This window comes from Caretta caretta, chromosome 28, assembly GCF_965140235.1.
Source record: "Caretta caretta isolate rCarCar2 chromosome 28, rCarCar1.hap1, whole genome shotgun sequence".
NCBI classification, from domain to species: Eukaryota; Metazoa; Chordata; order Testudines; family Cheloniidae; genus Caretta; species Caretta caretta.
Genome location: NC_134233.1, coordinates 3,568,495 through 3,581,039, shown reverse-complemented (window position 1 = coordinate 3,581,039; position 12,545 = coordinate 3,568,495). Strand labels below are relative to the sequence as shown.

General features: G+C 54.4%; 1 protein-coding gene and 1 long non-coding RNA gene across 5 annotated transcripts in view; one reads left to right on the top strand and one right to left on the bottom strand.

The window, feature by feature from the left end:
* The window catches only part of LOC125628550 (hydroperoxide isomerase ALOXE3), a 15,596-nt gene extending 5,329 nt beyond the window's left edge, over window positions 1-10,267 (top strand). Inside the window, exons 1-5 of one of the 4 annotated variants that reach the window (XM_075124091.1) lie at window positions 2,010-2,249; window positions 3,803-3,878; window positions 4,354-4,454; window positions 5,406-5,576; window positions 7,961-10,267. In XM_075124091.1, coding sequence (XP_074980192.1) covers window positions 4,404-4,454; window positions 5,406-5,576; window positions 7,961-8,101 — 363 coding nt within the window. In that variant the 5' untranslated portion in view covers window positions 2,010-2,249; window positions 3,803-3,878; window positions 4,354-4,403 and the 3' untranslated portion in view covers window positions 8,102-10,267. Of the gene's footprint in view, window positions 1-2,009; window positions 2,250-3,629; window positions 3,925-4,353; window positions 4,455-5,405; window positions 5,577-7,960 lie in introns of those variants that run through there. The other 3 variants (XM_048833583.2, XM_075124090.1, XM_075124089.1) reach the window with 3 other exon arrangements.
* The window catches only part of LOC142070372 (uncharacterized), a 28,764-nt gene extending 16,898 nt beyond the window's left edge, over window positions 1-11,866 (bottom strand). Inside the window, exons 1-2 of the long non-coding RNA XR_012666330.1 lie at window positions 11,147-11,866; window positions 9,685-9,834 (exon numbers count right to left, since the gene is read on the bottom strand). This is a non-coding gene — a long non-coding RNA (uncharacterized LOC142070372). The remainder of the gene's footprint in view (window positions 1-9,684; window positions 9,835-11,146) is intronic.
* Between the last annotated feature and the right edge of the window lie 679 nt (window positions 11,867-12,545).

Genomic DNA, 12,545 nt, shown 5'->3' with positions numbered 1-12,545 from the left:
AGGTTGGGGCAACGACAGGCGGGGCAATAAGCCGCGGCGGAGATGGGACAGACCTACCGCCCCGGCTGGATCCCCGGGTCCGCTTGGCCCATGCCGAGAAACTGCCTCGTAAGGCAGGCGAATGCGTCTGGGAGCAGGGGAGGTGGGCAGCCCTGCCGAAGGGGGGACGGTGCCCCGGAAAGCCGAGAACTAGGGGTCACCCAACGTGAGGTCCTGGGGGTGCTCGGGCTAAGGGATGTGGAATCAGGGAGTCGGACCCGGGAGGGGTTTGCCCCGTCTGTGGCACTGGTGATTGGGTCCAGTGCTGGGGGCCAGGTTGGGAAAAGGGCTGGACCCATAGCTGGAGCGACAGATAGGTGGGGTGTGTGGGGCTGGAGAGACAGAGGGCTGTGTGTGGGGAGAGACAGAGGCACAGACAGACATTCAGTCCATGAGGGGATGGCTAGACAGAGGGGTGTGTACAGGGCCAGGCAGAAAGAGGGTGCACATGGGGACAGACAGAGGGGCCCGTGTGGGACAGAAGGGCAAGTATGGGGAGAGACAGACTGGTGTATGGTGTATGGGATCAGACAGACAGAGGGTGTACACTGGATCAGAGACAGAGAGAATGGGGTGTATGGAGATGGAAAGGGGGGGGGTCACATGGGGGCAGACAGAGAGGTGTTTATGGATGGGCAGAGGGTGCACTTGGGAACAGCCAGGCAGAGAGGTGTGAAGGGGAGGACAGACAGAGGCTGTGGATGGGGTGAGAGGGGTGTGGAGGGGAACAGACACAGGTTGTGTATGGGGTAAGAGGGAGTGAGGGGGGACAGACAGAGGGTGTGTATGGGGTCAGAGGGGTGTGAAGGGGTGGTGAGAGGGGTGTGAGGGAGGACAGACAGAGGGTGTGTATGGGGTGAGAGGGGTGTGAAGGGGTGGACAGACAGAGGGTGTGTATGGGGTGAGAGGGGTGTGAAGGGGTGGACAGACAGAGGGTGTGGATGGGGTGAGAGGGGTGTGAAGGGGTGGACAGACAGAGGGTGTGGATGGGGTGAGAGGGGTGTGAAGGGGTGGACAGACAGAGGGTGTGGATGGGGTAAGGGAGTGTGAGGGAGGACAGACAGAGGGTGTGGATGGGGTGAGAGGGGTGTGAGGGAGGACAGACAGAGGGTATGGATGGGGTAAGGGCGTGTGAGGGGGACAGACAGAGGGTGTGGATGGGGGAAAATTAAAGGTTTTGCACTTGAAATGCAAAAAAAAAGTTCATGGCATTTTTCTGACATTTTCCTTCATAATCGTGATTTTCCTTCCTTTGTTGCCTTTTGCTTCTTTTCCCTGACATTCCCCGACTTCGTCCTTTCCCTGTTTTCCCGGCTCCTCTCCCCACCCCACTTTTTCCTGGTTTTCCCATTTTGTTCTTGGGTTTTCCCTTTTCCTTGGTTTTATCCTCTTTTCCCTTTTTCCCCCCTTTTTTCTTTTTTTCCGTTTTTTCTCTTGGTTTCTCTGTTATTTCTTGTTTTTTTCTTTTAATTTTTTTCTTGGTTTTTTTTCTTTTCCCTTGTTTGTTTCTTTCTCTTTTCACTTTTTAATTTTTTTTTCCATTTTTGCCCCTAGGGTTTTCCCTTTTTCTTTGTTTACCCTCCCACCATTTTCCCTGTTTTTTAGTTTCTTTCTCTCTTCACTTCTTTTTCTTAATTTGTGTTTTTTCTTGGTTTTTCCCTTTTTCTTGTTGTTCCCCCCCTTTTCCCTTTTTTCTTATTTTTTCACTTTTTTCTTGCTTTTTCTTTCTGTTTTTCATTGTTTCCCCCCATTGTTCATCTTTCTTAGTTTTTCCTGCTTTCCTCCCTTTTTTACTTCTTCTCCTTCTTCCTTTTGTCCCCCGTGTCCCCATTTCCTTTTATTTTCCTGGTCACTTTCATTAGTGAACATATTTTGGGAGGGAAAATCAATTGTCACCAAAGGATTTCGTAAGTTTGATTCCCAGCGCGGCCCCAGACCCTGGGGAATTAACTCAATTCCAGTGTCCTCCCCCCTCCCCTGGGGCCTGCTGCTCCGTGGCAGTAACTCCCAGTGGGCCCGGGCCGGGTCTGTATTCCACAGGCCATAGCGACCGGGCGTCCAGGCCTCGCCGAGCTTCTCCGCAAGGGCCTGGAGACCCTGACCTACACCACGCTCTGCCTTCCCGATGACATCCAGGAGCGCGGTGTCGGCTCAGTCCAGAGCTACTACTACAGGGACGATGGGCTCAAGATCTGGGCGGCTATAGAGAGGTGAGGGGTGCTGGGGGGTGGGGAGGAGAGATGAAGACAAATGTAGGGGAAGGGGTTAGACCTAGTGAAATCAGAGGGGGCAAAGTGTTGGGGCTCTGAGTGTGGAGGGGATCAGGGGCAGAGCCCTGTGGGAGTCCAGGTCTTGTATGGGAGGGAGCCCTGCATACTGGGCTTGTTCTGCTGGGATCCAGCGAACGTCCTTTACCACACAAAGTTGGGCCCGTTGATAACTGAAATCAGATTTCAATCCGGTTTAGTGACAATGTGGAAGCTCTTAATTCACTTTCACTGAAACCACTTCAACGCGATCCCAATCGAAGAACAGCCAAAATGAGACCGTCAGCCCCAGGATCTGCTGCCGGTTCATAGAACCACAGAAGATCAGGGTTGGAAGAGACCTCAGGAGGTTCATTGGTCGTCTAGTCCAATGAACTTGCTTTAAATTCACATCTGTGGTTAACCCAGCCCAAATCTCCATTTAGAGGGTAACATTTTCCGAAGTGCACACAAAGGGCTAAGGGTTTTTTTGGGGTGGGTTGGCAATTTTGAAAAGTATAAATAAATAACTTAATTTTATATAGTTTTAGGTTGGCCCCAAACTAGCAATTTTCAAAATGTTCAGCCCCTCGAAAAATCACACCCCCAAAATAAAATTCCTTTCAGGTCAAATGAAACATTTTGTTTTGTGTTAATTGACTTGGTTTGTTTCCATTTGGAGCATTTCGATACATTTTTGAATTAAAAAAAAAATTCCAGGACATTTTGAACAAATGTTAGAACAAAAAATTAAATTTTGGGGGGGCGGTTTCCAGATTTTCGGATGGTTTGTTTTTTCAGCACAAGAGCTGGCAACACTGGAGTCATTTGCAAACTCTTTCAGGGTCACCGCGACTCCATTTTGTACCCCCAAAAAAGTTTTAGCTCAAACCGGGAGCGCTGGAAACTCCCTGGAAGTAGGGGGGCCATCAGTGCTTGCACCTTGGCCCCGCCCCCACTCCATCCCTCCCCGCAAGGCTCCACCCTCATTCCGCCTCTTCCCCGAGGCCGTCCCTGCTTGCTTCTCTCCCCCCCCCCCACGTTGCTTCCCATTAAAGCGGGTAAAAAGCGATGGGGCCTTGGCCCCTTAGCTTTCCCTTTTCCTGCCACCATGGTGCAAACATTTCGTCCCTCTCGATTTAGGAACCTAAATGCCGACGTCCACGGAATTTAGACACCGAACCAGCTTGGGCATTTTGTAAATTATTCTGGGCGCCCAGCTGCCATTGTAAATTTAACCCACCATGTGCCTAAGTCCCTTTGGAGAATGGCAGACAGGCTCCTAAATCACTTAGAGGCTTGGAAACATTTGACCCCAAACCATAAAACCAACTCTCCTGGGTGGCATGGGGGATGGAGGGGAAAATGGACCACCTAAGAAGTGAAGTTGAAGGGGAGCAGGAATAGCTCTGTGGAGACTGGAGGGGGGGGGGGCTCCCCTGGCTTGTCCTAGGGGAGAGCCTCTCACCGTGGACCCCGGCGTCCGGGCTGACCCGATTCCCCTTTAACTCTCCCAGCTTTGTCTCCGGCATCGTGGGGATCTACTACCGGACCAGCCTCTAGGTGCAGAGTGACCACGAGCTGCAGGCGTGGGTGGGTGAGATATTCACCAAGGGATTCCTCGGCCGACAGGCATCGGGTGAGAGGGCAGGGGCAGCTAGCGGGCAGCGATCTCTGGGCCTGGGGTCACAGGCGCCGCTGAGGGGTCCTCCCTCCCACCCCCAAGAACCAGCCCCCGTTAAGGTGTCTCCAAACCCCAAGGCGCTTGTGAAAACATCAGCCACGGCCTAGGCATGACGCCTGCCGTGCGACAGCCGTGGGTCGCCCGCATGCCTCCACGTGGCTTTTAGCTCACGCGGTAGAGGCTCATGCACTAAGCTCCGGAGGCCCCCGGTTCGATCCCGCCCGCCGAGTCTGTCGGTGTTACACGTGCACTCGCAGTTGTGAGGCTGGTATTGCCCTGGCCTAGCATCACCCCTGGCAGGGGGAGCGGAGACGGGAGGCTCCCAGCCAGGGGCAGGGGAGGGGGCCCCAGTCCCATGCTCACCAGTCCATCCCTCCCCGGCAGGTGTCCCCTCGACTCTGGGCACCGCGGCCGAGCTGACCAAGTACCTGACCATGGTGATCTTCACCTGCTCCGCCTATCACGCTGCGGTCAACTCTGGGCAGGTGGGTGAGGGCCGCCCGCCCTGTCCCCCTCTTGGAGGGGGTGTCTCTTTCCTTCTCCTCCTTTCCTTTCCTTACACCAGTGTCCCTGCCCTTGGGCCCCAGTCTGTCCCCTCCTGCCCTTTGGACCCCATTGGGTACGCCCCATACTTTGGGGTCTGAGACTTGGTGGCTCATGCCCAGGAGTTACTGTGGCTTAAAGTCCATTCTAGCCCAGGTGGAGTTGCTGGGAGCCAGGACTCCTGGGTTCTATTCCCGGCTTTGTCAAGCATCTTGCACATGTTCCATCCCCTCCCTCCCTCTGACAATTTTTTTTAAAGAAAATTTTCATTTCCTTTGTAATTTTTCCATTTTTTCAACAAAATGAATCAAAATGAAAGGCCGTGGGAGAGATCGGGGCCCAGTCATGCCGGATACTGCACAGACCCCATCTCAGATCAGGGTCCCCCCTTGTGCACATTGCACAGAACCCCCCACACACTGAGATCAGGTCCTGTGTTGTGCCAGGCACTGCACAGACCCCCCCCCCCCCCCGACAGAGATCAGGTCCCCCATTGTGCCAGGCACTGCACGGTGACATAGTGAGAGATGGTCCCTGACTCAAAGAGCTCACCCTCTAAATAGACAAAACAGACAATGGGAAGAATGGTCACCTCCCTTGTACAGATGGGGAAATTGAGGCATGGAGTGCCTTGGTGCCTGGCCTGGTGGCACAGAGGGAGATCATGGAGTCGCTGGGACTGGACTGCAGGTCAGAGTCCCAGCCACGGCTCTGAACTGCCTCTGCAGCTTACTGAATGGGGCCTGGGTCAGGCTGGGTGTTGGGCAGGGTCCCAGGACCCCCTGGGCAGCTGGTCCTGCGGCTCCTGTTCTGGACTCCTGGATTCTCTCATGACCTTGCCAGCCAAGCTCCCAGGTGGGATCTAACCTCTGGCTTCCCTTTCCTGGCCCCAGTTCGAGCTGGCAGTCTTCATGCCCAATTACCCATCATCCATGCGGAAGCCGCCGCCCCAGAACAAGGCCAAGGTGACCCTGAAGGAGTTCCTGGACACCATCCCCGAGATGAACACCACCAGCCTGATCCTCTCTGTCCTCTGGGTGCTGCGTAATGAGGATCGGGACATGGTGAGAGCAGGGCTGCTGGGGCTGGTGGACAAGGGGGGGACCCTGGATCAGGGGGGGTCTTTCAGGAGGGGAACCCCCCCTCTGAATCCTTCAGTATTGGATTAGGGGTGTGTGTCCTTCACTGCCTCTGAAACACCCACAGAGGGGCCAGACCTCACCTGGTGTCAAAGGGCATCTCTCCACTGGAGTCAGTGGGGCCAGATCCCGGCCGGTGTCAATGGGCGTCTCTCCATTGGAGTCAATGGGGCCAGCTCCCGGCTGGTGTCAATGGGCGTCTCTCCATTGGAGTCAATGGGGCCAGAACCCAGCTGGTGTCAATGGGCGTCTCTCTATTGGAGTCAAAGGGGCCAGCTCCCGGCTGGTGTCAATGGGCGTCTCTCCATTGGAGTCAGTGGGGCCAGATCCCGGCCGGTGTCAATGGGCGTCTCTCCATTGGAGTCAATGGGGCCAGCTCCCGGCTGGTGTCAATGGGCGTCTCTCCATTGGAGTCAATGGGGCCAGCTCCCGGCTGGTGTCAATGGGCGTCTCTCTATTGGAGTCAAAGGGGCCAGCTCCCGGCTGGTGTCAATGGGCGTCTCTCCATTGGAGTCAATGGGGCCAGCTCCCAGCTGGTGTCAATGGGCGTCTGTCTATTGGAGTCAATGGGGCCAGCTCCCGGCTGGTGTCAATGGGCGTCTCTCCATTGGAGTCAAAGGGGCCAGCTCTCGGCTGGTATCAATGGGCGTCTCTCCACTGGCGTCAATGGGGCCAGCTCCCGGCTGGTGTCAATGGGCGTCTCTCCATTGCAGTCAATGGACCAGATCCTGGCTGGTGTCAACGGGCGTCTCTCTATTGGAGTCAATGGGGCCAGATCCTCAGCTGGTGTCAATCAGCAGGAGGTCCATTGGACCTGCTGCTGATTTGAGGACATGGATCCAGCATTTCAGCCCCTTTTCTGTTACCCTCTCGGGACATGGTGGGGGTGGACAGCCACTGTGCCGACAGGGAGGAAATGTCCCTGTATATGATCATTGTTTAGAGGCCTGGGGCCTGTCAGAAGAGGTGGGGAGAGGTCTTTCCCTATGGAGACAGGTTTGACCACTGTTCAGACATAAAGTACTCTCCAGTTCTCTCCATAGACCCAGCTCTCCCTGAGCATTGTTAAACATTTCTGACCCAAGCCGTTTAACCAAAATTTTGGACCCTGCAGTTAGAATTGTAGAAGTGTAAGACTGGAAGGGACCTGGAACAGTCACCTAGTCCAGTCCCCTGCACTCAAGGCAAGTGTAAGTATTATCTATGCTGTAGTTGGGGTTGGTCCTGCTTTTAAGCAGGGGGTTGGAGTAGATACCTCCTGAGGTCTCTTCCAACCCTGACCTTCTATGGTTCTATGATCTAGACCATCCTTGCCAGGTGTCTGATCAACCTGCTCTTAAAAATCTCCAATGACAGAGGTGGGTGAATCTGTGACTTTTTTGGTTTGTTAGACAAGGTGGGAGAGGGAATATCTCTTCTTGGACCAACTTCTGTTGGTGAGAGAGACAAACTTTCGAGCTCTTTCACCAAGGAAAGTTGGTCCAATAAAAGATATTCCCTCCGGCATCTTGTCTCTCTGATATCCTGGGACCAACATGGCTACAATAGCGCTGCCATTGTCGGTGATTTCGAGAAGTTGAAAATGAACTGTTTTGGGGTCAAGCCCAACCTGTTGTTCAACCCGAAAGCAACATTTCCTTTTGATTGTGAGCATTTTTGTGCGTGGACGTTTCAGAACGTTCGACACAAAAAGCCATTTGGAACTGAAAATGGGTTGCAAACTCGACATGGGTCACATTTTTTTTTAGTATTATTTTTAAATTAACTCTTTGGCAAAAGGGATAATTCAGAAAATATTCTGATGTCCCCAAACATCCATTTTTTCTCAAAAAGAAGAGAAAAGTTTGGGTGGAAAATGATTACTCAGGGGCTGGTGTGGATTGTTTCCATCGCGAGGAGACATTGGTGATGGACCCAGGTGTTTCTTTGCTGGAATTGTATTTATTTGCAAAGTCTGGAGGACTCAAAGAACAGGAGGAAATTTCCTTGCTCACAGTTCCAAGCCTCGTTCCAACTAGCACTCAGCCCAAAACTTTTCTCTCTCTCTCGTCTTTGTCCGGAGCCACACCCCCAAAGCTTGTTCCGGCTGTCTCCTTGGCTCTGTGCTGCTTCAGTGTCTGTTTCTCTCGTGTGCAAAGCTCCACCAGTCAGTGCCCCAGCCCTTGCCTTTGCTATCTCAATCCCCCGAGAAAACCTCTCTTCTCTACTCCAGCCTTGGAGTAATAAGAATGCAGCCCTAGAGTTGATCCTGGAGGGGGGTCAGTGATTTTGATGCCTCTGTATTCACCACTCTCCCTGTTCCCTTCCAGAGACCCCTGGGGACATACCCTGAGGAGCACTTTACCGAACACGGGCCAAAGCAGCTCATGGCTGCCTTCCAGGATCGCCTAGCAGAGATCTCCCGGGAAATTGAGGAGAGGAACCAGTCACTAGCTCTGAGCTACAACTAACATAGAGAACAGCACAGCCATATAACACCCAGAGGCGCCACCCCTCCAGCTGCCCCATGATGGAGAACCCCTCACCCAGACACCCACCACTGAATACCCCCCGCAGGAACAGGCCACAGCATCTCCACAGCCAAATGCTCGCCGGCATCCGGAGCCGGGGTGTGCGCACGGGATGTGCCCAGGGACGCCCTGAGCCCCGGCTGCAAAGGCTGCTTCTCCCCCTCCCCGGCTGGAGGCTGGGGGGGAGGCTGCAGCAGTTGCAGGCCGTGATGGGAGCCACGTTTACATTGCTGCTGCCCTGCTGGTCCCAGCAGCGCGGGGTGAGTGCAGTCAGCCCAGCCTCTCCACCCCCGCGCCTGCCCCAGCCCCCTCTTGCTGCCCCCACACACCTCCCCAGGCCCTGCTGCCTCCCTGCAGCAACCGCTGCCCCACGGTCCTCGTGCCCCCGCCTCGCCAGCCCGGGCCGACGGAGCCTGCCCTGCCACCTCAGACCCTTCCCTTTTCCAGCGGGACCCTCCACCAGCACGGGGGCCCCCACCCGCAGTCACCGCTCCTGCTCCGTGCTGGGCAAGGGGCAGCCCCATCCCCCACCCCACCCACAGGCAGGGCAACAGCAGGGGAGGAGACGCAGGCAGCTCCCCCGGCACCCACCACGGGGGAGGCGAGGGAGATTCCTGGACCTGAGAGGGGCCCTAGGAGCACATGCAGTGACAGTGGGGGGAGTAAGTGCACTGCTGGGGGGTGGGAAAGGGAGGCTCCTCCCCCAGAGCTCGCTGCTGCTGGCAGGGAAAGGGCTGGGGGGGGGGGGGAGTCCTCCTCTCTGGCCCCTGTCCCGCAACAGCCTGCCTGCACCCCAAACTCATCCCTAGCCCTGCCCCACCCCAGAGCCCGCACCCCCAGCCAGAGCTTTCACCCCCCCACCGCACCCTCAATCCTCATCCCTAGCCCTAAGCCTCTCCAACACCACAAACCCCTCATCTCCAGCCCCAGCCAGAGCCCTCACCCCCCCACACCCTAAACCTCTGCCCCAGCCCTGAGCCCCCTCCAACACCACAAACCCCTCATTCCCAGCCCCAGACAGAGCCCTCACCCCCTACTCTCACCCTTCCCACACTCAAACCCCTCATCTGCAACCACACCCCACAGTCCTCACCCCCTCACCTCTGCACCCCCTCCCATCCCCAAACTCCCTCCCAGAGCCTGCACCCCAATCCCCTGCCCCAGCCTAGGACCTGCACTCCAGATCTCCCCCACCCAAACTCCCTCCCAGAGCCTTGGGCAGGTGGGGGGTAGAGTTTGTTGAGGCAGTGTTTGGGCGGGGGGCAGATTCTGGGCACCACCAAAATTTCTACAAATCTGCCACCCCTGGTGACAGGGTTCCCCTGCCTGCCCACCCTCCCGCCAATGCAGGATATATTTGTTGCCTGTGCAAACTTCCCCAGCAGCTGCACAAAGTTGTTGTAATTTGTCACACAGTGAACCCCACGCTGCTACCATGATCCCGCTTGGCCCCCCCTGCCCAGCCGGGCCCGCCCAGCCAATCGCTGCCTCCCCAGCACTAAATGTGACCTTTGTTGACTTACATCAGTCATAGTGCTTTTCCTCGGCTGCGCTCCAGCTCGGTTGGTCTCTTTGTGCCTGTCCCGTAAGTGCCATCATGTCACTGGTCAAGGGGATGTCCAGGGGGTGTGTCATAACCATACAGCTAATGGTAGTCTCGAATTCCTTCTTACCTGTAAAGGGTTAAGAAGCTCAAATAACATGGTTGGCACCTGACCAAAGGGACCAATGGGGAAAGAAGATACTTTCAAATCTTGGGCTGGGCAGGGTGGCAGGGAGGCTTTGTTTGGTGTGGTCTCTGGGGAAAGCAGAGAAGCATCAGGTCAAAAAAACTCCTTCTCCAATAAACCATCCTGTACGTGTCTCTGATATTACAAAAAGAGTAAGTAAATACAGCAAGGTGTGTTAGATTATCTTTTGTTTTCAACTTGTGAATTTTCCCTTTGCTAGAGGGAGGTTTATCCCATTTTTTTGTAACTTTAAAATTTTGCCTAGAGGGGAATCCTCTGTGTTTTGAATCTCATTACCCTGTAAAGTATTTACCACCCTGATTTTATAGAGGGGATTCTTTTACCTTTTCTTTAAATAAAATCCTTCTTCTCAGAACCTGACTGATTTTTCCATTGTTCCAAGACCCAGGGGTTTGGGTCTTTGGTCATTTTGTAACCAATTGGTTAGGATATTAATCTCAAGCCTCCCAGGAAAGGGGGTGTAAGGGCTTGTGGGGGTTGAGGAACTCCAAGTGGTCCTTTTCCCTGGTTCTTTGTTAAAATCACTTGGTAGTGGCAGCGTTACTTAACCCAAGGTACAAGGGAGAATTTGTACTTGGGGAGTTTTTAACCTAAACTGGTAGAATAAGCTTAGGGGGTCTTTCATCGGGTCCCCACATCTGTACCCAAGAATTCAGAGTGGGGAGGGAACCCTGACAGGGAGGAATTTGGTGGGGACTCTGTTCTGAGCGGTGGGGCCGGGCTGGGTAGGGTTTGGATACGGGCCAAAGGGTCTCTGGGGCAGTCAGGGGATGGGGGAACGGAGGAATTGGACAGGGCGTGGGAGTCCCAGAGGGCCTGTCAGGGGGAAGGGGAGTGGCTAGGGGGCAGGGCAGTCGGGACAGGGAGTTGGATACTTGGTGGAGTCCTGAGGGGTGATTAGGGAGGGGGGTCTCTGGAGGGGGCAGTCAGGGGACAAGGAGCAGGGGCAGTTGGGGGTTCTGAGGGGGGCAGTCAGGGGGCAGGAAGTGGGAGGGAGTGGATGGGGGTGGGGCTAGGGTGGGGCACCCTGGGTGCACACCCTAATGGAATGTGCTGCGCACACCTATGATCCTGAGAACATACACCCAACCCGATGGAGCAATGGTGAATCACACCTGCTGGGGATCCAGCCCCACTGACTTCGATAGAGAGACTCCCATTGACACCAGCTGGGGATCTGCCCAGGGCCTCCATAAACCCCCAGTTTCATAGCAGTCTCAAAGGACTCCCTTACCTCCGGGTTTCACACCAGTGAAGGAGCGGGTGTTGAATTGCCTGTTGTACTCAAGGCAAATCCCGTGGACAGGTGTTGTCATTTCTGAGTAACAAGGTGCCAAGTCTCCTTATCAGGAAATCATTTCCCGTACACACCTCCTTATCATTTCCTTCCATTCCCCACCCCCTTGCCTGGGATGGTGTCTTGGTTCAGCTGCTCATCCCTCTATCAGGTGATGTGGCCACACTGAACCATGGTCTCCGTCCCCTTGTGAATTGGTTTATTCTGCACGGAGACACATTGCTGGGTGAAGTTGGCCTGCACTTCCGTCATTGCATCCAATATTTGCAAAAGTTGTTTGAGAATATGGGGGTCCAGGTTAAGGGTCCTGAAGAGTTGATTGAAGATACCTTAAGAAAGTTGATTTTCCCAAAGGGACATGTTCTGCTCAAAACCATGGCCTCTTTAAGGCGCATCAGAAACAGAGGCACCCGTAGTTTTCCACGTCTTAGATTCATAGATCCCAAGGCCAGCAGGGACTATTGTGATCATCTACTCTGACCTCCTGTATGACACAGGACAGAAAACTTCCCCCAAACAATTCCCGTTTCAACTTGGGCATCCTGGTCTCATTTCTTTGCTCCTCATTGAGCTTGAGAACGTCTTGGGGATGAGTCTGTCCTGTTCGTCAGCTGTCTGAGCAGTGCCCCATGGTGGCTCATTGTCTTGGTTGGCGACTTGAGGTGCAACTGGTGTACAATTCATGAGCAGAGCAGGTTGGTCTTGGTAGACACCGACTAAACATGAGACCGCAGTGTGATGCTGTAGCTAAGAGGGTGAACGTGATCCTGTGATGAATAAGCAGGGGAAACTGACAAACCGGAAAGGGCTTGTGTGAGGAGTGGGCATTTTCTGTGGTAGTTTATCTGAATGCCGTCTGTGTGTCAGTTCCCCCAATGTGCTACATAGTTAACTTGGTGGTGGGAAAAGGTTGTTGACTCTCTGCAGAGTAAACCCTGTAGGGTGTGATGGATACCTGCCTACCTCCATGTCCATGGAGAGAGTCTGAGGAGACAATAGCCACTACAATTGCCTGGTACCTAGCAACAAACGACTATGGATGATCCACCGCTCCACAGGAAGCCAGATGGGTTTGCCAGGGAACAAGAGCAAAGGGCTGAGAAGTGGCCAGGTGAGGAGTTGTTAAGTGTGGGCTGCTGGAAGTTGGAGACTCTCCTGAACTGGGACACAAAAGAGGGCTCTGGACCAACCAAAATGGACCAGGCTGAAACTTGCTGCTGGCTTCTCATGACCCAAGTGAGCTGGGTTCCAGACATCTAATAAACAGGACTGCTTTCACAACACTGCCCGAGAGTTGCTTCCCATGCTGGAGCTGGCAGGGTGCACTGCTCCCTTT